General features: G+C 46.1%; 1 protein-coding gene across 1 annotated transcript in view; it reads left to right on the top strand.

Moving 5' to 3' along the window:
- The window catches only part of LRRK2 (leucine rich repeat kinase 2), a 2,398,611-nt gene that overhangs the window by 1,345,753 nt on the left and 1,024,945 nt on the right, over window positions 1–27,913 (top strand). Inside the window, exon 35 of the mRNA XM_069629211.1 lies at window positions 26,051–26,205. Within this exon, the coding sequence (XP_069485312.1) occupies window positions 26,051–26,205 (155 nt within the window). The remainder of the gene's footprint in view (window positions 1–26,050; window positions 26,206–27,913) is intronic.

Here is a 27,913-nt window from a genome sequence, read left to right as displayed (position 1 = left end):
TCACATTGACTATGTTGATATGATCAACATATGTCAAGGTAATAGGTATATGATTGTAGTAGTATGCCCATTTTCGAGGTGGATTGAAGCAGGGCCCTGTTCACACCCTGATGCGTTTAGAGCAGCCAAATTCATAGTAAGGGAGGTTTTCCCCAGGTGGGGAGTGTGCGAGGTGTTAAGATCAGACAACGGCCCACATTTCGCAAACGAAATGTTCCAGCATATCACATCCCTGCTGAACATTAAACACAAATTTGCATGTGCATACCACCCACAGGCTAATGGTGTATGTGAACGCCTGAATGGCTTATTGAAGGAGGCAATTGCAAAAATACAACAAACAACAAAGAAAACTTGGTTGTATTGCCTTCCGTTAGCTTTATTTGAACTGAGAAATAGGCCAGGGTCCGACCACCACCTCACCCCTCACGAAGTGGTTACTGGACGTCAAATGCGCCTTCCCCTAACCCCAACGTCAAGGGCATTCACAGACCACGAAAGTTCAGCGAGTGTGTTAGGTGATGAAATGTATCAATATGTGTCTTCTTTGATTACTAGTGTCGTGTTTGTGTCTCAACAGCTCGAGCGCACACGGGGCGGGTCTACCAGCAATAAAGAAAAAGGCGCAAGTACAGAATTGGGAAAGGAGAACTTGTGCAAACTTGCCAAAGGTGACCACGTACTACTTCGCAATTTCAATAGAAAGTGGAACGAGAAGAGGTTCACTGGCCCCCATCTGGTAGAGGACGTATCAACAAGAGCAGTAAAACTAAAGGATAAGCGTGCCTGGAACCACCTACATGACGTAAAGATCTACAAACTGCAGACCCGCCCCAGCGCAAACGACAGGTCCATTGGAAGAACAGCAACAACATCCCCGACAGCGGAAGAAAGTTCCACCACAGACAACGACCCAATTGTCCCCTCGGAGACGATAACTGACGAAGAAAGGGGTGATCCCCATACTGCCCACCCCATGGTCACACGCTCAAAGAGTAAAAATACTTCCGCCATCTGAGCGCAAACCCCCCCCATTGACTCCTAAGTACAGTTGTAACTAAAACTGAAGGACCTTGCTTGCACCAATACACATGTAAACACGTGAATGTTCTCTTTTTTCTCTCGCACATACAGGAACTGCGTAATATTGTATTGTTAAGAAAAGCTAATTAACAAGTTCGGTGTACAGGCGTAGATGGTGCTGCCAGACGATAACTACCCAGAAGAATTGTCACACCAATTTGTATACGAAATAAAAAGGCCAACATACCTAAAAAGGAGAAGGGTACGTGTCTACTACACAGCCTTCCTCCTGGCCATAGAATATTACATGCCCCACCTCCGCCCATACTTGCCGGTCCTAAGAGACCGATCACTTAGAGTAGCGTGGGAGCAGCTCTTCGCCTGGGCACTGAATGACTACTTGATAGGGAGAGCTTAAAGGAAACAAAACTAACATTTAATAACGAGCACTTTTGAGAATTTTTAGGCGGGCAACTTTAACGTCACAAGAATACGCTGCCAGGACTGCAGCAAGGTAAGAGCAAAATGCCGGTGAGATTAGCATATTTAATAAAAATAATAGGGATTTTTATGGTCACCGGGTTCTTGGCTGCCTCTGTCTGGCAGTACAGCTATGCTATCAATTTTATTGCTGCACCCAAACCTAATATACCCCCGTTACCTGCTGCAACAGGTGTTACGTCAGGTGGTAATAGTAACATTGCACCCAAGCAAAATAGAGTTAAACGCAGCACATACTCAGACAATAAAGGTATTGATAATTATGTACAAGATTCAGCACACGTCGCAAACAACATATGGTACCAGCACATGACCCGCATTGGTAAGCAGAAATAGATGAAAAGACGGCACAGTGCATAATATATTTGGCCCTGTTCCAAACGAAAGGAAGATTTCAAGGAACAGTAGTGCACATGACATGGAAAACACGAGACTCATACCCATATGAAAACAACTTCCTCAAGACCTATCTGAGTTATCACAAGACCAGTTTACATGCTGAAGCATTCAGATACATAACAAGTGGCCCTGCAAAAGGAGAAACAAAGAAGGTAACACTGCAGTATCTACCATGTGATTGGTACGCCACTGAAGTTCCGGGTAAACAAGGATGCTGGGAGAGGCCGCTACTGACGATAACAGGAAAGGTGTATCTGGGCAACAGCTGGGAGATGGGAGTGATTGGCAGCAACATGGTAACAAAAGAAACTATCTCAACCATCGAGACACACAATCATCGATGTTGGACGACGTGGATCAAGTATGTACCAATGCTCACGTGGGTAGAAGAAGATGAAGACCCAATAACAATACTACCATTGACGGCGCCCAAAGTATGCTACCAGCATAAAGGAGAGGTGGACGTAGGATATAACACCAATTGTGCAAGCGTGATGGAGTTACCTGAGGGGGGAGCGGGAACAGCAGTAATAATGGACCATTATTGGGCCTGTGGAGAAAAGGCATATCATACACTGCCTCCCCTGTGGAATGGTGTGTGCACAATGGTACACGTCAATGTACCATCACTAGTGGTACCTAAGAAGAATGTCGATGTGGCGAAATTTCCTAAAATGGATGAAGGGGATAAGAGAAGAAAGAGATCTGCACCACTTCAGAAGGAGCAAGAGAACAGGACCAACAGCAATGATACTGTCCTAAATAGGAGAAAAAGACAAGGAGAGCCACTGACAGGAAATTACCTGTGGGGAAGGTCGGAAACGGAACTAACATCAATACCGCCAGAACACAGACTATTCAGCAGAGCAGCAATGTTCTTCTCCTCAATAATACATCCGGGACTGCAGGCATACGCAAACGCAAAATGGCTCCAAATAACCAGATGGGAACTAATGATGACCATCAATTCAACAGTAAATGGGTTCAACGCAATTAAAGAGGAGCTGCGAGCTGTAAGGATGGTAGCACTCCAGAACAGATATGTATTGGACCTTCTCACAGCAATGGAAGGAGGAGTTTGTGCAAAGATAGGACAATCTTGCTGCACGTTCATACCTGCCAACGATGCTGACAATGGTACACTGACAGAAGCAGTCTCACAATTGGCCCAGATGCACTCCAAAATGATGGATGAAAGTAACGGTGTAGACAAGGATAAGAGCTGGTTTTCACTATTATGGTCATGGATGCCATCTTGGCTGTCAGATGGACTGAAAATAATAGTGGGGTGTACTATTTTGGCTGGAGCTACTCTGATCATAATTAGGTTTTGGAAGGCCCGGAAGGCACGCACGACTGACGAGTTGCTGGAAATGGTGGGAATGCACCCCTTACTGCCAGCAGATGACGGCCAGCATACAGGTGTGATAATACAAGAGAGGGAGAAGTTGCGCACCCAAATCATCACCAACCATCTAGACCCACCATCAGTGAAGATCGAGAACCCAAGGAACCCCAGGAGCTACATAGGAAGATGGGTATACTGTACTCCTGGAGGAACATGTGAATATATGTATTGGTCATTTGAAGATCATGTAAACCATTATGGACATCTCGGAGGGATAACTAAGATATGGAGGGTAAGAGGAGATAACGAGAAGGATATGTTTGTGGTCGACAAGTCGACCAGAGGGGGGACTGAAGTGGGAGAATGGAAGACCAGGCTCCCGTCCTTCACCTCTCGCGCTTGGCCTAGAGGGTCACGGCCCAGACACCCGCCGCGAGAAGAGTTTGTCCATTTACCAGACGACCAGGTACCCTGGTACAGGAACATACGGATGTGTCCATCTGCCTGCCCAGCAGCCCACACTGGCCATGCCGACACCTGCGGCTCGGATCAGCTAGACTAAAATCCACACGTCGTTAGAGATGCCATGACGACCTAGACAACGGGAAGTACATCTGTACAAATATACACACTGTACATCTCCACACCAATCTACACGAAGAACATACTCAGTGCTCTGACGTAGGCGACAGGCATATTCACGGACGTGCATCTTTATTATTTTTACATAGGCTTTCAGAATGCAGAAACGCAAGACGCATCATGAACTCATCTATAACGCTTGCTCACGCTTCTCTTGAAACCCGTTACCACCATGAGAGGTATAATGGAAACACGATACTGGTCATGGAAATATATGCTATTATAACCTAAAAGCACCCATGCACCAAACGGACTACTTATGCACCAGGCCCGAGTAGGCCTCAACCAAGAGCTCCCGTGGACATTAACAAAGCAAGAGTCAGGTTGCTGATCCTGCAGAAAGAACCCGGTGGAACAACCAGCCAAGGTCGCAATGTTGCAAACCCACATTCCAAGAACAAATCATCAAAGGCACGATGTTGCAACCTCGCACTCCGCGCCCCAAACGATAAAGTCACGCCGGCAAATTAAACCAGACGCGCAGTAGAAAAAACAATATTAATTGTACAGAATTCTGCCTCTTTCACGGTCCCTCCCCACGTGACCAAGCCGAACCTGACGAGATGCCAAAACCCAGGAGAGAAAAGGCGTCTGGGTCCCTCGCTACGAGACACAGGCCGATACACTTGAAAGGATCAATGGACATCTGCTACAGTGGGAGCGGTCAGCCTTCCACCTATGAATAAATCCTCACATTGTCTGCACGTACCCATATTGAAACATTGTTGCAATCACAGGTACACCGAGAGCTGGGAACAACGGTGGTCCCAGGCTGGGAAGCTCACGAGTGCACCAATCAGAACATGGGGCTCTTATCTCAGACGTCAGTAATATTAGCCAATCCTAGGAGTCTTCATGTAACAATTCTTATGTATCTAATTGTAGGGACAACCCAGATATACCACCTGACTACACCTTGTCCACTAATATCATTCTCTATATGTGTACTATACTAACCCTACCACTCGAGCAACCAATTAAGAGTGGCGATAGGTTTTTTGTTAACTTTCTGAAGTGACGCAAGTAGCGCGTCATAATGCAGTAAAAAGGGCCTGCGAGCCCCATGATTGTGTGTGTGTCAGGACGAACGCGTGCGCTCCTTGACCCATCCCTGCCGTTTTGTCTAAATAAACAGCAGAGTCACCTTGCTCCTTGTGTGTGTCTCATACTCTATCTCATCTGGGATATACGGGAGGAGTTGGGGCCTCCCTGCCCGGAGGTCTGCGGACGGCCCGGCCGACCCCGGCAGAATTTCCCCCCGACAAGCGCTTAAGCGCTTTATGTAGAGCAAATATACATTCAATATCACCCAACCTGTATTGGTACTCCTTTATCGCCCTCAGAAGGACGAAAGGCTGAGTTGGCAAATCTCACACACATTACAGCAGCGAGCACTCAACCCACTGAGCTATCTTACTGGCTATAGCTATATTACCGGCGATAGTAAAACGAGCAATTACATGTCTGAATGTTCTCAGTCATAAAGCAAATTACACTCTGTAGTGGCTAGCAGTAAACTAGTAACCGAGATTTAACAGCAGGCCAGTTCAGTTTACCCAGTTCATGTGGCAAACACCAGGCTCGGACTCTGTCCACAATTTATTCTGAGATCTAGGCAAGGACACAGTTCTACTCACCACCACTGCTACAGAGAGCTTAGTGTATTTCCATGCCTTTGTGCTTGAATATACCCCTATCTCAAACGCCACGGCACCCCTCTGGCAAGACTACAAAGATGCATGCATGTACTTCTAGAACAGTGTGTACCTACTTGTCTTCTCAAATTAGTGTGGTGATTAATGACATTTTGTTGTTTTGTCACATAAAAACATTTGATTATTTAACATACAAAACTTTAGTCTGCCCCATGGAGGTGAAAGTCTGAGTCTACATGTCCCGTGTTTGAAACCATGATCTGGCATCAGTGGTGTAAACAGGCTGTATCTTGAGGGGGCAAGAGCCTCCCTCTTTTCTCAGGGCTCAAACCTTAACCTTTTCGTGCTGCCGAGAAGGGGAATGCTTTGCATGTGTTGTTGCTGTTCATACTGCCCAGTGTGCAGATAAATGAAAATCCTTAAAATGGACACAAACAATTTCGGGTCAAAATAACATGGAACAGCAGGCAAATAAGACTCAATAGCACCATGAGCAAGAAGGCTTTTCCCTCCATTATTTATAATGAAATATATCTGAGTCTCCAATGAATGGAAATGGAAGCTGCACACAGGATTAAAGATAGGCATAGTTTTTGGGGAGTAGTTGCCTTTTCTGACCGCACGATGCTTGATGTTTTTGCTGCAATGTATGCATGCAAATAGTAGCTGCACACCTTACACTTTTGCACCGAGCACCCTGTGCAATAAAGTCTGTCACTGGTTGCTCCTTAGTGAAATAAAATATCTAGTTATACCTCTGACTGGTATTTTGTTGAAATGGCTTTAAAATCCTTTATTTGCATATTTGTAAAGTTTATGCCGACTATATAACAAAGAGCATGAAGCCATGGGAACTTGCATTACACGAGCAGACACACACTGTAAGATAAGTTTTCTGATTGAGGAATACGATATTTGCCACAGAGCCATAGGACCTTGTGGAGTCCCAACGCGACGATGGTGGGAAAGAAAGAACTGTTTTCATGTAATCTTGGAGGGATTGAAACATTTAAAACAATAGTTTTCTTTTTCGAGGGGAGAGTGAAACCCATATGGAAGATAATTATAATTTTTCCCAAAGGATTTGATACAAAGACTGTGAAGAATATATTGTGAAGATGATTATAATGTTGCCCAAAGGATTTGATACAAAGACTGTGAAGAATATATTGTGATGTTCTAAAGGAACTTTGAGACTGAGAGCAAGTTAATTGCGAGTTGGACCAGGCAGAACCCCAGGCTGAGGCTAATGTGCAAGCCACGCTTTCTAGGTCAGTTACTCATTGTTTTCATAATGGCCACTTTTGAGAAGAGGCTAGAGGGTAATCTGCGCAGTGACTTGCCGGCCCAACCCAATACTCGTTCTACTTACCATTATGTGCCACCTCAAAAACCTTATATATTGAAATGTGTTGCACAGCATGACATTTGCTTTTAACTTCGGATCTGCTTTTTAAATTTTGTATTATGGCATGTTTGGGGGCGGGGAAGCCAGCTATGAATTTGGAGTGCAGTGCATTAAGGGCCTATCTCCCTACACGTTCCCTTTTAAGGGCTTTGTGAGGAACCTGAGGATATTCTCACTTCCACTCCCTTGGGACCTTCTGCACAGGTGGCCAGGGGTGGGCCCTCGCTCTTGGATCATGACCCTAGGGGTGGAGAAGCGAGGGAGGATCACCTGGATGGAGGGTCTTTGGGGATTGGGAAAGAGGCATACTCAGGCGAGACACAGTATTTCTCTTGTCCCTTCCTAAAGGAACCCTCTATTCCAAAGACAGTAATAGGATACTGTTATCCGGGTTCCATTAATCAAGGAAAAAGTACAAATTACCATCAGTCCAGGTGCACCAGAAAAAGATTAAATAATGAGAAATCCAACCCTCCCTGACCTTTAAGGGCTATTCTAAATCAGCCCCCCTAATGTTGCCACACATGACAGTACTGGGACGAGGAAGTGGCGACTAGGAGTAATGCACACCAACATGCACCACTTTGGTACTGAGACGAGGGGCCTCAGAAGAGTATATTGTTAAGATCAGCAATGTCTTGCTAACACTCCTAACTATAGTCAGGCAATTAATGGAAAGGATCCAAACCTGTGTGTAGGAGAGGAAGAGGAAACGCTGATGGGACTAGATGGAAGCCGCATTGCAACCATAGAAACTCCCCAAGGACCCGAGCAACTGAGGGTCTGGGTGAATGTGAAGTGGGAGCAAGGAGCTCCATTGTGCAGAGGCGAGGAAAGGGAAGGAGACAAGATGCAGGGTCATCCTTTGTTCCAATTAAGAGATTGCTCATTCGCCTGTGGTGCTGCCAGAGCATGGGAGCCTCTGAGGGGCAGAGTGAATCCCCCTGTGCTGAAGCTGTCCGGTTTGTGGCCTGCACAATGCAAAAGAAGACTCCAAAGTGAACCAGTGAGTTTTTCAGAATGAGAAATCCTGTGTTACTGTAACCGCGAGTGAAGCGCTATTCCCTATGAAGCTGCAACTGATAGAATATAGCAGCGTGTTGGCATGCCTTGTTAAAGGAACAGACACGTTTTCGAAAGCCTCCAAACGTTGCAAAGTCTTCCTTTGTGAATCAATTAAAGTTTGCTGAAGTGGTCGCAAACCTTGCAGGAACATTTTCAAGTCTTCAGCAATAGAATAAAAATATGGAAAACAGTTATTGAATACTGAACTAAAAGGAAATATAAAGGAAATGAATACCTATTGAATACCGAACTGAAAGAGAACTTTTACATTATAAGACACTGAATGCTGAATGCCTGTTACACACTAAAGTGAACTCAGAAGTGAACGCATAATTGAATATTGAACTAAAAAGGGAAATTTAACTGTGAAGCAAACAAGTTCAACGCTGCATGCTAAATATGTGTTGCACAACAAACGGATCCAAATATTGAAACTGAATATAATCAAGTAGCATAAAGATATATTAAAATATGAACTGCAACTGACTATTGTGCCATTTAAAAAGGGTTTGTGTGACACAGTGCAGAGCTACGAGGCAACTATGGATAAACCAGAAAAGCCAAAAGAGCACACCTTAACATTGGAACCAATAAAGGGAGGCAAGTGAAAGTAACTTGAGGCATAGGAGTAAGTGTCAAGAAAACCTGTGTGAGACAGTGAAGCCTTGGGGAAGGGAATCCTGAGGCGTGGCAAGTTTACCTATGTTATCTTGGGGTTGGGATCTCAAGACCCCCTCTTTTGTTTGGATTGTTGTGTTTGAAACTTGGGAAAGGGAGCCCCAGGATTGACTCTAAATCATGTTACTTTTGAACGAGAAAAAGGCAAACTTTAAGACTCCTTTTTATGTAACTTTTGTTGTTCTTGCGGAAGGAGAGCTGAAAGGAAGCTGTGAGCTCGAGGAAGCTCAAAACTTTAAGTTGAGCACTGTTTACTTTGACGTTGATATCTCTACACATTTGTTTGTTCTGGTTGTGAGGACAAGAATAGGTTTTGGACACAGACTATTACGTTTAACTATTTGACACAGACTTTCCTTAGTTTTGTTCAGGTAGGGAAACCCCACCTTAGCATAGGCCTTCAACCATCCTGACATTTAAGTTACTAAATATATTTTGTTTGAACTGTAAGTTTGTTTTCTGTGTCTTGCTTCAAGATGCCTTCACAGCTTTCCTCTCTACTGTGTATTTTACACAGCAGATAGAATTATTGTAAGTGTTTGTGATGCTGGAAATGCATTGGAGGGACATGGCCTCCATGTTCTTGTCCTGTACTCCCTTATCATTCGTGTTCCGTGGTGTATTCTGCACAAGAGTCCACGTGTGACTCCTAGCAGTGCAGATCTTCCTCTTTTTAGTTGTGGTGAACAGACCCTTGGGATACCCTTATGGCACCCATGGGTGGGGGTACAACCCTGTACCCCTAGTGTATGTTTTTGGGCATGTGTGTGTGTGTGTGGCCCACAGAGCAGGGTATGGGCTGGTGATAGCTCCATGCAGAATTTGACAGGTGCTCTGATTATCCTCCATGTTGGGATACCCAGGCCCTTCCATAGGAATCAGTGGATTCCTGATGGGAGACAAGATGGTTACTGTGGCCTCTTGGTTTCTATTACCTGTTAACTTGTTTTCCCAAGGTCCTGGGAAGCCCTGACTCTGTCCCTTCCCATGACTGGCTATTGGGTGGAAGAACCATATATGGTATTGTGGGGAAGTCCAGGCTGGACTGGCTGGAGCCTTCCCAGTGACTGTATGTTGTGGGTACCCCTTGGGGTGGGACCTGGGTGAATGGAGTGTGTGACCAATATGCATTCCATGTTATGGGTGTCTGGTATCTGTGTGTGTGAAGCTAATCTTCACCAAGGCACCCTGGAAGCCAGTCCTGAAAGACTGTCGACAGGAGACTGGGACCACGGAGGAATCTGAAATGAAGCATCCGGAAATCGATGTCGACCAGGGTTCGGAGGACCGCCGTAACCGCTGGAAGCCTGTCGAGTCGTGTTGCCCTGAAGCGGGGACAGCTTGACGCCGTGCTGCTAGACGACCGAAGCTGCAACGCTCCACAATTGCCTAAGACATTGCAACAAAGGACTCCCTTGCCATCACCGTAGACCACTTTGTCCTTCTGAATAAAGTAGAGGTCGTCAACAATCTGAGGAGAATCCGCTGGTGGGTTTCTTGGAACCCGAAGTCAACAAAGACCAACGGAGATCTGAAAGCCAGCTGTGATCGAGTCCCGATCGTTGAGGCCGACGCCCACTGCCGGGCCTACGTTCTTCGTCGATCTGACTTGCAGCAACTCACTCTCATCATCGAGGTGCACTGCATGCCTCATCTTCACAGGAAGTCCACGACCAAAGGTCGAAGCTGCTCTCTCGACGACATTGTTCACATTTTCTTTGAGGAATCTTGCCGCCCTGTGGCTCCTGCTTTAAAGGGAGTTCACCTAAGAGGGATCCGTCGACAAACCGTCCAAGAAACTATGCTAAACCCAGGTACATTGGGGTAGTAGAACATTTTAGCAGGAAACAATGTTAAACATAAATGGTCCGGTTTGTTGATACACTTTTACAGTTTGCCCAGGTGGTGGGATCCTCACACAGAACTGTTTCATGGTAGTGGGACAAAGTATTCTGCCATTGTTTAACCTAACTTGTCTTCCTTCCTATGTCCTATATTGATATCCATTACTGTTTGATTTGTATGCCATTAGAACTGTCAGCAGTTGGTGCATTTTAAAGGAGTCAAGAGTGAACTGTGGTACCACATAGATATTGTACATATTTATCATATTAGATTTTCCAAAGCGCAAAGTGTTATTAATTGTGTATATATATTTGAACTTTATTTATATAAATAACTGTTATCACATAACCTAGTGTGTGGACATTCCTCTGTGGGGGCTTGGGGACTACACTGTACTTAAGCATCAGCCTGCATCGCCTCCTGAGAGCTTAAGCCGTGGTTGCTCATCCAAGCTACCAAATAGAGAACCTTGACTGGGGTGCTCTGTGCTTCTACCCTGCCATATAGAGGGCAGGAGTACAGCAACCCCCCTCCAGTCTTTACAGTGTTTGAGATAGAAATCTGTAAACAAAGTAGAGTTTAGGGAGGTTGCATGTCCTACATGTTCACAGCAGTGCAAAAGCAGCATCTCTACAAGAATTGCCGCTTTGGGGCAAGGGCTTCACATGTCCTGTTGTGGTTTCGTTTCCCTGGCTCTATCTGTTCAAGGTGCCTCTGAGCTTTCACCATTGCTTATTTTAAAGATGCCTTGATAAATCAAGATCTTTAGAGGGTGCAATTAAAGTTTATTTGTGGGGTGCTGTCATCATTTTCTGACACTACCTTGTGTGATTCTAGAGAGCCTATAATGCGCACGTATTTCTCTGTTTAAATGTGTGCCAGACCTTCAAATCGAGGGTCAGAAAGCAGCTATGTGTTTTTTATCATTTTCATTTTGGAGATTTACTGTTAATGTTATGTTTTCGATTTGATATCAAGCAACACCTATTTGCCCAGGCCACATGGATAAGCATTGCAGTGGGTGTTGTGAGAAACCAAAGGGTGTCTCACCCGCTGGTCCTCGAGGACTTGTCATTCTGGTGGCCAGGACACGGCCATCGCTTTTGGATCCAGTTCCTGGGGGTGGACCAGTGCGGGAGGATCACCTGGGTGAGGGGTCTTCTGGGAGTGGGAGTGAAACAGCCGATGGTGAGACGCGGTATCCCCCCATTTTTTGTTCATCTACCCCATCCTATTTTGTAGGTTTTTCCAAAGATCCAACTCTCCCCATCCCCTTTTTACACAAACAATGGGCAGAAGAAGAGGGTGACTGAGAGTAACCAAACTAACTCTCTCACATTGTACTGGACATGTCCTGTTAATCGGGTCAGGCAAAGTCAGGCACTTTACACTAAGTGTATACACCTGATACCATTTAGCTCTCCTCACACAAATAAAAGTCAACACCTAAAGACACACTCTGAACAAGGCCGAACACGGGCATGAGCAGAACTTGCAGGACGAAGGCACACCTACTGGAGCAGGGCAACAGACCAAGGGATGCAAGCAGTGTACCGAAAACCCCAAGGGTTCCCTACTGGAGGTTGTCTCTGACAGTCTGCGACAGACATGTGGAGAAGGGCAGATCCCACAAGAGAAGATTACATTGTGTTTCAAGGACGCCAGCGACCCTCCCGGGTGAACGGCAGAGTTGGGGAGGCGAGGCCAAGCTTGTGGTACGAACCTTCACTCGTGAATTGGAAATCGCAAAACAAGAAGAAAGCGCACACAGTCGGTGAGTTAGCAAGCGACCTGAGAGACTGGTGTGTGTTAAAGCGAATTAAGTAGAAACATTATATCACCAGTGAAGCCTGCACGCGTGTGGTTGAGATGCGAAGAAAGGCAGAGCTGTGAATGAACTTTGAAGTAAAAGGCAGCTGTGAGATTAGCGATACTAAGTAGCAGAGTGGTCCGATGAAAGGAAGTAGCTCATTCGGATGTCTCCGTGAAAGGTACATTGTTTGAAGCTATAAAGCGAACAAACAGTGAAAGTGAATTAAGCGATAGAGTAAATGTGAACTTGAGTCGAAGTGGTCCTGCGGTGGTCTGACAAGTACATTCGAAAGTCTTTGGCATCCGAAAGCTGTCCGGGCCCGATTGAGGGAGACCCGAAGCACAATAAGCTTGGGGAAGGGAGCCCCCTTGCAAGTTTGTGTTGAACTCTGACTTGAGAGGTCTGAGCCCCGCTGAGGGGGACCTTTGTGAACTTTACCTTGGGATACATTTTAAGAAGTCAAGAAAGAGACTTCAACCTGGAAGGCCAGGCGGGCCTCAATCCACGGTTTGGTACTGCTTAGAATGTTCGAAACCGAGCCATAGTGTGTCATCCTGCCTACAAGGACAGCCTTACTATGTGAGTTTTAACATGAGGAGGAGAGCTGGTTAAACTATCTTTATCCTTTTGAACACTGATTTCTCCTTTGCATATGATAGGTGGTTCTCCCCTTAATTATGTATGAAGAGTGAGCAGCAACCTGTATGGTACCTGAGCCGGGGATACTTGCACCTTACTGCACACATGTGCAAACGAAAACCTAGGGGGATAAATTGTGAACCATCTTATACTGGCCTATGCAGACCTCTGTATATGCAGGGTGCATTGAGGTGGTTTGGGCCCTATCCATTAGTTGGTCAGCCCTAGTGACTAACCGTTGCACCTGAGAACATGGTTAAATTAACAGACACAGCCTTAGTACATTTGCAGTGCTTGGACCGTTTTGTTTTTATTTAACTGCATGGGTAAAAACCTGGTTCTCCTTACAACATTAACACCTTTACACCTCTGTGCCCTTCTAGTGGTGCGCTCTCCACTAATGCATTAAATAAATAATTGACATAGTAATAAATAATTAAATAGCATCAATTCAGTGATCTGGGCAGAGGGTTGTTGAATTGGAATATTTCATACATAAATAAATGTTAGGTGCCATGAGTTCATTGACATCTGACAAATAATTAAATGGCATCAATTCAGCACTCTGGGAGGATAGGTGTTGGGTGCAAGTTCATTTACCTGTGACAATAAATAATGAAATAGCATCAATTCAGTAACTGTAAGAGTACTGGCCTCCCTTTGAATTTGTAATGACCTGAGCCCACACCAGTATTCCTAAACTCCTGGTAGCTGCAGACTACCACATAGACACACAAGACCTCTGGACACAGACCAACAAATACATGATCAGACTAAACGGGACATTACCCAACCACTACCCATTGACTGGTGAGAAATGTATTATGTCCTAAAGGAGCATACCATAACCCCACAGAAACCACCTATTATACAGTGTCGGAGACTGGTAGATCAATGACACCCTGCCTGCTTCAACCCCATAAAGAGCAAAGGGTTGTTAAATCCTGACACCAGAATTTTATCTGACCAACTGTCCTCCTCCCTCACCACTGTGTCACTTTGGCAATGCGCTGTAGAATTGGTGGGCTAGGCCGGCTGCCTATCTTTGGTCCTATTCTGTTTCTCCAGGCTCATATGCAACCATGCCTTCCCCTGAACAGGGGAGGGAGAGAAAAAGGAATCTCTCTCCATCTCGCTTTCTCTCCCCCCCCCCCGCCCCTTTAGATCCACTTTGCTTTTCTACCAACCCACAGTGTTGTAAGTGGGAAAAGGACAGAGCCCCTTTAAGAGTGAGGGTCAGGACTATGGGAGGGGGCGGGAGGCAGGAGGAAAGGGAGGAGCAGGGCAAAAGGAAATGCAGTAACTGAATGGAGGAATAAAGGGAAGGTTGGAAGTATACAATGGCTCCTGTGCGACAACTGGCGACGAGGCCGACATGAACCCTGCAGCAGTGGAGGGCCCGTGAGCCCAGCAGCGGTGGACCAGAGCGCCCAGCAGATCAGGAGGGCCCGTGCGTCCGGCAGTGCGAGCGAACTCGCAGATCCAGCAAGGAGGTGGGCCTGCGTACCCAACAAATTTCAGGGGCCCGTGTGCCCTGCAGGTGGAAAGGGCCCGTGTGCCTGTCGAGCAATAACGGAGGGCCAGTGTGCCCAGCAGTGGTCGGGGGCCTGCGTGCCCGCAGTGAAGGAAGGCCCGAGCGCCCATCTGTTTGTAGGGCCCGTATGCCCAGCAGCATCCGGGGGCCTGTGCGCCCGCAGCGTAGGGGGTCCGTGCGCCCAGCAACGTAGGAGGGCCATGAGCCCAGTGGAGGACTCGACCGCCCAGCAATTTCAGAGGGCCCGTGTGCCCAGCAGCACCCGAGGGCCCATGTGCCCGCAGTGAGGTAGGGCCCGTGCGCCCAGCAGAGGGGAACAGGAGCTGCGCGCCCAGCTGCCAACAAGGGAGAGGACACCTGAAGCCCAGCAACACAACGTAGAAGTCACCCCATGCGAATGGATGAACAGAAGAGATGTGCCCAGCAGCAAGGTGACGGACCGAGCGTACCCAGTAGACACCCAGTCAAGCAGAGGAGGAAAGAAGGTGCCGACAACGCCACCTGTAGCAGAAGAACCAATGCGCCAGTGGTGACAGTTCGGTGGGCGCACAGAAGAGTGGATGCTGAGGACCCCGCTGCTGCACCGAAGAGAGAAGCAAGCGGAGCAGCAGCGGAACGGGGAAGCAGCAGGGGAAGCCGCCACGGAAACCAGCAGGCGTGAAAACGGATGGAGGAGCCCGGGGGACTGGAGCGGAATGCAGCGACCCAGAAGGGAAACACCAGGTGCTGGTAAGAAGCCCACGACCCTCCCCCCCACAGCGAACTGCCAGCAAAAGCACGCCAAAACGCCCGCGAGTGCAGGCACACAGAATAAAAAAAACAGGGTGGCCCCCAACCAAGACACCGACGACCCACCAACACCCAGTGGCAGTCAGCAGCCCAACAGCAAAGAAAGATAATGCATGCCAGTACACTCCCGTGAGCGAAAAACAAATAAACAAACCACTGGAAGACTACCAAACAACAATCCCGTCGGCCCCAGCGAGCTGCCCACAAACGTGCCTACGAGCACAGGAAAAAAAGAAGCAATGTTAACAAAACAACCAGACCATTGGAAACAGAGGGCACTAACTGGGACACCCACCCCATGCCAAAACCCCAGAGCCACCCACCCAGCGAATATATACATTATAACCTCAATGCAGCATTAGAGCAGCTAAGAGATGCTCTCGTGGCCTCAGCCACGCAGGCCACGGTGCAGAAAATGGACAAGCCCACAGACGGGCAATAACAACACGATTGAGCAACACCACAAGGATAACCACAAGGTAAGAAGCCACCACCCCTCTCGCATCACTGCAGAGGACCAAGGGCACCCATTTGAAGACTGCCAACAGCCCCAAAAGAGTAAAGCTGTGCCTGAGCCGCCACTGTCCAACCCGAGGACACGAGTAATCACGCCACAGGCCAACTGACCACCCATGATCACCCAGAAAGCCAGGAGCAACAACCAAGGACCAACTACCACGCGAGCACCACAACACGCCCACACCATGATTGACCAAGCACAAGCAGATGCTGACGCAGGTGCGCAAGCCCTAGCAAACCTGGGTCCCACATCACATGCTGCCACCATGAGAAGGCCGGACCCCTTCGCCTTGCACCCGCACCACAACCAAGGAACAAGATGGGTAGAATGGGTCGAGGAGTTTGAAGACTTTCTAGGTGCAATCGGGAACCAAGACCCGCCAAACAAACTCAGCATATTTAGGAACCTGGTAGGAAAAGAGGTAAAGGACATCATCAAGACAATTCCAGCAACAGACAAAACTATGTACCAACGCCTCCTCGATGCAGTCAACGACAAACTCATAGTAGGCTCCAACAAAGACTACAAACGCCTTGCATTCAACCAACACAGGCAGCGTCCGTACGAATCAATTGGAGAGTTCGTCGTACGTCTCCAGCAGAAGATAGTGGACTGCGACTTCGCCAACTTTAATGATGAAGAAGCCATAAGACTAAGGATCATAGAAGGGTGCACCTCGTCAACGTTCAGAAAACACCTTCTCAAAAAGCCTGTACCTCTAGCGAAAATACTCATTATGGCAAAAACATTCGAGAGAGATGACGCACAGGCAGCCGCCATTGAAAGGAAAGTGGAACGTGACGCCATCGCAGCCCTCACGGAAGAGCAACCGCGACTCTCTAAGCCCACTCGATCCTGGAGAAGGCGGAAACTTAGGAGACACCGGCAAGAAAGCCCAAGCAAAGAGCAATGCCTCGGGCGAGGGTGGAAACGCACACGCAGACAACCATACCCAGCCTTTGGACGAACATGCTGGCGCTGTGGCCAGGCAGGTCACCTTCAGGCAATGTGCAGAACAAGCCCACCCACAAGCTCAGCATGCCAACCCACACCACCAGCCCAGGCAGGATACTCGAATACACCTAGGGCACAGTTAGACATCAGGAAGGACATCAAAGCCATGAACACCAGCCCACCCAGAGGTCACAGGCATGAACACCCCCTCTACCCTGAGGTAGCCCACCACAAAGGGGACAGACTGGCACTTGGCACACGAACACCACCCGTTCTGCGAGAGGACTATGAGCTTCACAACCGCCCAGTACCCTTTGAAATATCGTACAGGGAGGGGGAAATGGAAGTCGCAGAAAACGTCGGCACAAGGCAACTTTACCAGACAAGGGCGGAAGAATACCTCCTAGACAAACCCCAAAACCATGCTGTCCAATGGAGGACGGCACAGACAGAACAGCCTAAGGGACAGTCACGACGTGACCCAACCCAAGGAGACCGCAGAGTGCCCGACACCGTCCGCATGATACCGAGTCGCGCCAGAGGGCACAGCCGTCTGTCACTGGACAGCACTACAGCACGCACTCCTCAGCGTCCACTATAGGTCTTTCGAAGTAACCCACAAGAAGGACTGCATACCCGAGCAAGATGCGGGAGAAGCGAGCAAAGCCAAAGGACAGATGAACCACGCAGACCCCATCCTGCGACAAGGGACAAAGAACAAATAATAACTACGACAGAGAATTACGGCAAAATTACGCCAAAGGACTCCCTCCTCCACAAGCTATACTTTGAAGAGCATGAACCAACGAAAGGAGAAGCGATCGAGAGGAAAGAAAAGGAGAGAGCAGAGACTCATGAAACACCACAATGAGAAAGCGTGGAAGAGACTCACGAGCATCCAAGCAGGCCCCATCGAGCCACAAAGAGACCCCAACGTCTCATCGAGCAAATGTGACCCGGGAAGCCTCATGTTAAGCAAGGGGGAGGTGTTGTAGGTGGGAAAAGGACAGAGCCCCTTTAAGAGGGAGGGTCAGGACTATGGGAGGAAGCGGGAGGCAGGAGGAAAGAGAGGAGCAGGGAAAAGGAAAGGCAGTAACGGAATGGAGGAATAAAGGGAAGGTTGGAAGTATACAATGGCTCCTGTGCAGTTATTGAACATGCATGAAACAGCCCCCTAGGGGGCCCAACACACAGTACCCCCGAGTGGGCACTGTAAGCTGGGCTGAGGTGAAATCTCTTGCCACACTTCACGAGAGGCCAACCGCAAAACAGGCTGCTGCATGCTCCACGCTGAACGGCCTCGATTAAATCAGTCCAGAATGTCGGTAAAGACAAAATGAGGGGGAAGTACAGCAACACACGCACGTATGCTATCCGTTACTCCCCCTCACAAATTCCCGTTCCTACCTTGAACCCGCAATACGGCACGGGAAGAAAGCAGCAAGGCTCTGTCCCCCACAGAGCTTTGCCGGCACTCATAGCACGCACCAGCCTTCTCCCTCGCCTCCGATTCCTGGCTCACCTCGCTTTCTCAACCCTGGGAAGGGGAGAGCGAGAAGCGGGTCTGGAAAGCGAGCGGCCTATGGGGATTTTCCTCCACAGAGAAGGCGTCACCGCCCAGGGATTTCCCACTTTTCTCCATCTCCTGTCTCTCCCCGTTCGAGGAGTTCCTCTTGATTTCATGTCCCCAGGGGACCTACCACCTGCGTTTCCTGCAGGGAGCTCAAGACAGCTATGAGGTAACATTACCTCACTTGTACCTGTCCCTCACAGAAACCCATAAGCGCGGGAAAAATGCCCGCCCAAACACAAACATGAAAACACCAAACAAACCCTGAATAAATGCGGGTTTACACATTCATTTCTCCTTTTTACACTTTTTTACAAGCGATAGGGCAGGCATTAGGTTTTGTTAGCATAGGCCATTTTGATTTGACAGACTCCACTAGGACAGTTTTGTTTATCGTTTGATGGTCGAGACTACTCACATCACACCCAACATTTTCAATAAAGGTTTTACAAATTGCATCCATTGTGTCAGTGTCATACTTGTGATACTATGCCTTGCCTACAGTGTGAAGGATGCAGGAGGTCACCATAGTTAACATGCAAATATCTGAAAAACTCCCCTCCCCACTATAAAAACGTATCAAATACATGTCTTTGTAAAACCCTTCTCCATCTGCCTTGTGCTTTTCTCACCCCTCCCTAGAACACACAGGAAAAATATCTGCTGCAATTCACCATGCTCTGTTCATACACCACCCTCTCAAAAAGCTGAGTTAAGCTTGCTGGTATTCGAAACGGCGACTTTCTGAGCTTCCATACGGTCAGGCTTTAACTGGCCTATGGGGTACTAGTGCCGGAATATCTGTCTAGAGTAGGAAGATTTTTTGGGCTATTGTTAGTCTGTTATAAGTTAGTGCATTTTGCAGCTGCTGTTTTGACAAATATTAACTATTAACATTCACTTATTACATTTCGAAACAGGAGAAAATGTTGGTCCTTTCCAAATGGTAGCTGCCCACCTCATCACAGCCATTTCACCGCGTTTGGTGAAACAGCTATTTTGCTGCATGATCAACTCTGGGAGCCTACAAACAGCTGTAGTGCACAGCACCCCTCACTGGGGAAAAAAACCCTGATGCTTGTAAGATGTATAAATGGGGACATAAAACCCTACCCTCTCCAAAGCGTCCATATTCTACTCCTGGGTGAAGACCTCCCGCCACTGGGTTTCCCATACTGCCAACAATGTCTGAAGTGCTAACTTGCCCTATTTTGAACCATGCCTCTTATTAAGGAAACTTTTCAATAGATAGTGTGAAGAATCCTACGGATCCCTCACTGAAACCCTGCCAAAATCTCCTCCTCCTAGGTGGCCAGGGAAAGGCAGACGCTTCCTGATCCTAACCCTGGGAGGATTACCTGGGAGGAGAAAGGACCCGGTATGTTTCTAACAAAACTAAGAACTTTGAGAATGGACAAAACATCTAATGGCCTATTGTCGTTATGATTCACCTGAACCCCCTAATTTGTCAGTTAATAGATGTGAGGCTGATGTGACGCCCATGGATATAAAAGGGAAAGAGAAGCCAGCAAAATCTCTAAAGTTCCTCAGAGGTCTATGGGAGGGAAAAGTAGAAATAAGGTTACAAACAACTGCCTTTCTCTTCTCGGGCAAAATCTGATGAGTGCATGTTAAATAGAGTTAAAGAGATGATTCTACATTTAGGACTAAGAAGTTTAAGTCAATTTTATTTTGCTCAGTGAGACTACAAGTGTCATAATCTCAGAAGTACTGGAATGAAGAAGAGCACTGTAGAGCAATTTAGTAGTAAGGGTCAGGCAATTGGGTCTAATGATCCACACCTGGAGAAGGCTGAGAGCATTAAAGGGTCCAAGCAGGTGCAGCTCATTGGTAGTAGCTGGAGACGTGGCTCTGGTCGGAGTAGCAGAAGGAATTGTAACCGGAGTCAGAGCGGCAGTAGTAGAAGAAATCTGACTGCACAGTGCTTACATTGCAAGCGGAGGTGGTGGTTGTCCCACAATCTGAAGTGCAGAGTTAGTGCAGCGGAAGACGTGCAGGGAGACATTTCCCTGAGTGGGCATCTGATTGCAGAGATTGCTCAAGCAGAAACGTGCTTGGGCCGTAGCGGATTGTCACTCTATAAAACCAAGAGTAACTTTAAACGGAAGAGAAACTCCTACGGAGGGAGATGAAAAAATCCTACACAGAGGCAAAACTCTGACGGAAAAACGTCCTGGAGGGGCAGAGCCATGCAAGACCAGAGTCGGCAGTAGTGTAGGGTGCAAACGAGTAACTTGCAAGAGGCTGGTGTCCTGACCGACCTGGAAGCCATGGTCAGGAAAGGGGCAGAGAAGCAACTGTCTCATCTCGTGGCGCAACCACAGGGATGCATTGGTGGGCCTCGGTCCTGGAAATCAACACAGAGACCAGATTGTAGAAGACCTAGATCCATGAGCTCCACACCAGAAATATATTTGCCACAGAGATGATCAACAGCAGGTAAGCGAGCGCTTCCAAAAAAGCAAACACAATTGAGAGGTACGAACATTGAGAATCAAGGCTGGGGGAAGCCGGCGAGGTTATGGGAGCCTGATAAACCTGACTAGAGAGGAACCAAGCCTATTAGAGGGCCATAGGGCTTCGCAGAGCCTCATGAAATTCCCCAAGGAATGTCCCTCATAGCACTAGGACTAAATGGGACTAGATTGGCGTATTTCCTTTTATTTTAATAAACACCCTTGAACATGTCAGTAACTTGTCCGACTCCTTCTGGTTCACCACAGTACCTATTGGTAGTAGTGGTTTATGCTAGCCGATGCCCTGAAGCTTTTTCTCTAAGAGGAACATCGGCACAAAACATCTGTGATGTCCTTCTACCCTTCAATGCCCAAGTTGGTATCCTGAAAGAGATGGTGATAGACCTAGGGACCAACTTCACTTCAACGGTAATGAAGCAAGTTTGCTAGGTCATCCACCTAAAATGGTTCAGAATGGCTGTTTACCATCCACAAATGGAGGCTGTCATAGAAAGATATAATAAAACCATAAAGCAGATGCTGTGGTCATAAGACCGAAATTGGTACCTCACCAGACCTCTGACTCTTGAGAACACCCTTCAGTGGTCCACTTGTTTCACACCCATTGAGCTATTATTCAGAAGAAACTCCAGGACCTTAATGAATGTGCTCAATGAAGAGTGCGAAAAACAACCAGCTAAAGAACTTGGGCTGAATGAGTATGCTTATGAACTGGCCCAAACCATGCAGACACTACAGGAGGTAGTTGGGACATATACAGCAGCCCCAAAGGGTTCAAGAAAACCTATTCTAACCAGGGAACATGCGTGCAGACATTCAAAAAAGGGTATAATGTTATGGTACTGTTATTGACTTCTGAAAAAAAGCTGTTGGCCACACAGAGATGGCCCGATGCAATCAACAAGATAGTGGGGCGGTTACCTACAGTGGCCTACAGGAAGACAGAAGACACCCTGTACAGAAATATAATGTAAACCTTATTAAACAATGGTTTGAACCCACAGTAGGAGTGCCGTTAATCGTGACCGATGAATCAGAACATGCAGAGATGCATCCTGAAAGTACCAAAGATGGAGTCAAGGGGCTTAACAACGATCCAAAAATTGGGCCCAGACCAAAGGAGGCAATTGGACATTTTACTCAGAGCTTACAGAAAAGCTTCTCATCCCTACCATGGAGGATCCAGGAAGTGACACACAGTATCAAAACCATAGCATAGTTGTCATAGCATTTAAATATTGCTATGGCACTATGAGTCAAAGATTTGTAGAAGTGTTGCAAAAGGGCTTTGGTGTATGTGTCAATTAGTGCAACAGCAAGAAGGAGGAATAAGACTTGATTAGGGATAAATTGTAGCCTTGAGAACTGCCTATGGTCAAAACACGTGTTGATGTATCTTCCAATATGGTGTAATTAACTAATGTAAAGTACGTTATCTGGCGATTACACATTTGTTAACACCATATGATGTATAAGAGTTGACTATTGGGCTTTCGAACATATGTATAATGCAAAACTCTGTTTATGGTCAAAGTTATCTGTATTAAGATGGTTATGTACGGTTAATACACAATACACCTGATCTCTCATTACACACATGAACAAGAGGCTTTGTATTATTATTGTAGAATTGGTTTGTGCATGGCTGTAGTTATTTCAAACTAACAATTTCATGATTAGGGCACAGTGTAGGGCCCAGGGCGAGGCTCTATATAACTACTCGTGCAGCTTTCTGCAATTTATAAGAGGCTACAATGACAATGGTGCTAGCGCATTCAGGACCTTTTTACCCACATTTAAATAATAGCATATTGCACATGGTTTACTGCCAGGCAAAAACTTGACTAATTGAAATATGTATTTCTGTTTTTTCCTGTAGGATGTGGTGTATCATGATTTTTTGATTTTTTTTTAATTGAAGTCTACATTATCACCAGAATGTGGTGTTGCAATTTATTTGCATGTGCCACCGTTCCCCTGAAGAAGTCACACAAAAAGAAATAGTTACAGGATGAAACATGTCAGGCAGTTGTGACAAACATTTCATAGAATTTACCCATTTGATGTTTAGTGTCAAACTCAGATAATCTAACTAAGTGACATAAGGTGTTCTGATTATGTGTGAATTGTTCTATATAAACGCCTTGTGTAGTGATGGTGTTAGGAATTCTTGTCACTTTGGGTGATGTTGATCTTTTAACCATTTGAGTATATTTTTTAGATGTTTGTGTTTTGATATATGATATGGCATTTATAACGCGCCTATACACAAGTGTTTCAAGGCGCGCCGAGGCAAGGGAGCGGGAAACAGGGGAAGACAGACAGCGATCCTACTAGGCCAGGTGTCGTTCAGATCGCGCAAGTGCGAGGGAGGGGAAGGAGGAGAAGTGCGGGAGGAAGTGGAAGAGGAAAGTGCGGTACATGCGATAAGACAATAGATAAGTAAACCATAAATAAACAATAATAAAAGTGTGGCCAGCAAGTGGCGAGTGAAAGGTTAAGTGCAGACTCCGGTGTCAAGTGCAGGAAGTGGGACCGTAGGGCTACAGAAAACAGTCACCAAGTGCAGGGGTAGTCGGGAACCGACTGGCGGGGGAGGGATCTGGGTTCGAGATCGGAGGGTGGCCAGGTAAACCAGAGCAGTTTCTGTGTCAGCCAGGAAATCAGCAAGGGAGAAGAGGAGAAAAGGCAGACGAGAAGAGAAACTTTTGAGGTGCTTACGGAACCGAAGATGATGCTCCTCAAGTTTCAGGGAGGCAGGGAGGCTGTTCCAGAGTGAGGCCCCAGCCGAAGAGGAAGATCTACCACCAGCTTGTTGCTTGGAGAATCGACTGACCCTGAGAGAATTGGAGGCAGATGAGCGAAGAGCTCGAGAAGGAAGGTATTTAGGAAGAGAGAGTTGAAGGTATTTAGGCCCCATGTCCCAGAAGGCATTGTGGAAGATGCAGAGGGTTTTGAACTTAATCCTCGCAGCCACTGGTATTGAGGCCCCATGTCCCAGAAGGCATTGTGGAAGATGCAGAGGGTTTTGAACTTAATCCTCGCAGCCACTGGGAGCCAGTGCAGAGATTTCAGTCCTGGAGAGATACGATCCCTGGGCTTGAGGCCATGGACAAGTCTCCCAGTTCTGTTTTGGATAAGTTGCAAAGGGCGGAGAGTAGAGGCAGGTAGATTTAGAAAGAGGCTGTTAACAATAGTCCAGCATGGAGAGAACCAGATCTCTGGAGACACTGAGCTTCTGGGGGAAGGAGAGGAAAGGAAGAATACCTCTGAGGAAGTGTAGCTTGTAGTGTGACTTCTTAGAGACGTCAGCGATGTGAGGAGAGAAGGAGAGTGTAGAGTCGAAGACGACCCCAATATTTTTAGCCTTGCAGGTGGGAGCAGAAAGAGGGCCAAGAGAGGCCGGCCAGAGAGCTGCAGGGAAGGAGGGAGTGGGTGTGCCGATGAGCAGAATCTCAGTCTTACTGGCATTAAGGCAGGGGTCATTGGTGGCGCACCACTCCTGGATAGCAGACAGACAGTTGGAGATGAGGGAAGTAGAGGAGGTGGCCGTTTTAAATAGAGTTGTATAGCATTTAGAGTGTAGTGCTTGGTACTTACTCCTACCGGACCATTTGAAAAGGTCTGTTTGTGTCATGTGTTTAATGTATTAGGGGTGACCTTTTTTTTATTCCCCTAGTCTCTCTCTATGTTTAAGTTACAACCAGGCAAAATAAAATAAACTGATTTGCATTTTTTTCAAAATGTTATAAAATCCAATGCAAATAAATATTTCTTTATATTTTACATGTTAAACATTAACATTAAATCTGAGCCAATATCAGTTTCATTGCTTTCTTATAAGGAAAACAGCTAATTCATGGTTGTGCAAAGTTTGTTTGCGTATATATTATGGACTTGTTTGCTCATTTCTTTATCATGCAAGGAGCTAAACTGGTGTGGAATATTTCTTATTTTTTTCCACCAATTTTAACTTTGGGTATTCTGATTTATAGTATTGTAAAATTGCAATTTGTCCAGCCCCATTTCTTCATGACCATCATGTGGAGTATATATCGTTGTACCACTTAAAATGCAAAGAATCTAAATTCACTAGCAACTCCTAGCAATCCACACTTTCTTGCAAAAAGGAAAATTACATAATTTGCCAGTCATATAGCACAGTGAGCTACGGGCTTGCACCGGATATCTGTGCGCAGCTTGCTGGGGCAGGTTCGATTCCTGGCAGGGTCAACTCCGCCTTTCATCCTTCCAAGGTCGATAAATTGAGTCGCACTCTCAGATAATGTCTTCTGTTATTTCAGTGCTCTGAGGCCTATGGGTGTGTAGCGCTATATAAGAAATGCATTATTATTATTATTAAACCATTTGCTGGATAGGGTGAGACAATTCAGTTGATGTCACCATTACTTTGTGCCTCTGTATGTTTTATTTACTAAAAGAAATTGTTAAAATGTGTGTCAAACAGAAGACCAAGGGAGGATGTGAGGCATTAGGAAACCTATGTGCATACATATGTTATTAATCCTCTGACAAACATTCCCTCCATGTTTAATTAAGGCATACTCCATAGCAGTCATTTTTTATGGCGTATCATCTGCGCGTTTAAACCGACTCACCAGCGTATAGCAATCTTGCCCTTGAGAAGAAAACTGCAAACGTTGGCATACTTAAATATTTGGATACTTTAAAACTGGAACATCCGTTTTTGTCTTCATTATGCCCACTTGATTTAAATGAATGGATGCAGCCAGTAAATAAGTACTGTATTCTAAAACAGGAAATTACAAATAGGTACAACAGCAGTGGAATTTGTGCAGTACTCTTTATCCTGTTGCAAACTATTCATTACTGTGGCACCATAGCCTGGGTGGAAGGTCTGTGTAAAAGGAATCCTGTTATTTACAGGGATTGTTCCCCAGAGCAATTGCCAGAGGTTTAAGATTAATTCTAAACTTTCCAGCCATCACCGTTTCTTTTGCTTTGTGATTTCCAACAATCCCAGGAAACAATACATTGTGTATCTAGTTCCTCAAATGTAATCAAAATGCCCTCATTAGTTTGACCATATTATATCATGTATTGGTTCAGTTTGGTTTTTAAGGCTTAGAAGAAGCATACATGCTATGAGATGCATCAAATTTGTAACTTAATTTTTTTTCACTATAGCCTATCTGATCACAGACCTGCCGTTGAGCTTCCCCACTGTGAAAATTCTGAGATTATTGTTCGGCTCTATGAAATGCCTTACTTTCCAATGGGCTTCTGGTCTCGACTCATCAACCGATTGCTGGAAATATCTTCATATATGCTTTCCGGAAGAGGTATTGTGTCAACACTTTATAGCTTTTGGATTGTCATGTTTCATGATTGTGTACCTATCAAACATGCCTGGGGTGTGCCCATAGAGTATTGGATTTGTCAAAGACAACCGCTGTTTCTCAGTCTCCACACAGGCTGCAACACTTATTACATTCAGGTCTAGAAATAGGTTTATAACACTTTGGGATTGGGGTTATGTCTTGTTTTGGAATGTTTGCTTTATCTGTTTAAAAGATATCTGCAGATTTGTATGGTTTATTTGTATTGCAAGCAAATGTATGTTGAAATAAATGCTTGGCCATAGTTAGAATCGGTAGGCATAAATGTACTTTCTGGCAGTACCACACTTGCACACAAACTGCTTGTTTTTGATAATTTTTCAAACTTGTAATTTACCCATTTGCACCTTCCCTCAATTTGTATTTATTTATATATTAATTAATTTATTTGTACATTTGTAGAGTACCCAACACCAACAGGCATCAAGGCGCTGGTTGCCTAGAAGGAGGGGACCAGAGGGGATGGGAGGCTGGGTAGGGGGAGGGGAAGTAGTACAAACAGAAAGATTCCAGGCAGTAGAAAACATTATTGTACGATTTAGAAATCAGTAGGGCAGTAGCGCAATGACTTAGCAGACGCTTTTGTACATCAAGATATAGGTTCATAACCAATGGAATAAGCTTTCTGTTATTTTCTAAAAGGCCAATATCGAGGCTCAAAGCGCAGGTGAGGGGGTAAATTGTTCCACAAACGGGCGGCAATGGCTGAGAAGCTGGATCCCCCAGCTCTGTGTCTGAAGCATGAAATTGTTAGTTTGTTGCTGTGGATTGGTCTTGTAGGTCTAGATAAGCTACGCTTGGAGATCCTCTGTGGTACGGCGCATCACTGTTAGAGAGACATCAAAGTGTGATGGAAATAATTTGAAAGTTGATGCTTTTTCTGGTTGATAACTCGTGTGCAGCTTTTCTGTGAGCTGAGGCTGAGTCCAGGTGGACGTCAAATATTTTGACAGAGGCAGTCACGAGGATGGTGCAGGCATCTATGTCGAAGTAGCGGAAGGCTGAATCGAGTTTTGCAAGGCAGAATGGGGGGCCCACTATCAGGATTTCTGTTTTGTTGTCGTTCAGACAGAACTGATATGCGGCCATCCATGCTTGGGTGATGTAGATTCCGTTGATGTTGCCGGAGTTTTGCTTCTAATTACGAGAGTGGAATCTGGATCTGTGTATCATTGGCATAATTGGTATACAATATGTCCAGAGGATATAGATGGTGAGTGGTTTTGTATAAATGTTGTATGATGTTGGGTAGAAGCATGAGCCTTGTGGGACCCCACAGGGAACTTGAGTTGGGTGGGCAGCTGCACTTCCAATGTAGAGACGTGCTTTTCTGTCTGCAATACATGATGGCACAGCACAAAAAGCAGAAAGATCTGTAGTTGTCAGATGTCTTTATATATAGAAATCTGAACTCAACTAGTTGATTGTTATCTTTGCAAAGCATTAAATAAAGGCAATACAACACCAGATGGTAAAAGAGAGTGGGGAAGATTGTAAATTAATAATACTTTTCTATCAACTAAAAACAAGTCATTACTCAAATTATTTATTTTCTACATCAGAGCCACACAACTAACAGACTTATAGGTAATACACATGCATCCTTTCAATACAGCCATTTAACATCAAATGTCTGACATTGCTTTCTGGG

This window comes from Ambystoma mexicanum, chromosome 12, assembly GCF_040938575.1.
Source record: "Ambystoma mexicanum isolate Mex_15411 chromosome 12, UKY_AmexF1_1, whole genome shotgun sequence".
In the NCBI taxonomy this organism is placed as follows: domain Eukaryota; kingdom Metazoa; phylum Chordata; class Amphibia; order Caudata; family Ambystomatidae; genus Ambystoma; species Ambystoma mexicanum.
The sequence above is the reverse complement of the archived record's forward strand: the minus strand, read 5'-3'. Positions and strand labels throughout refer to the sequence as shown.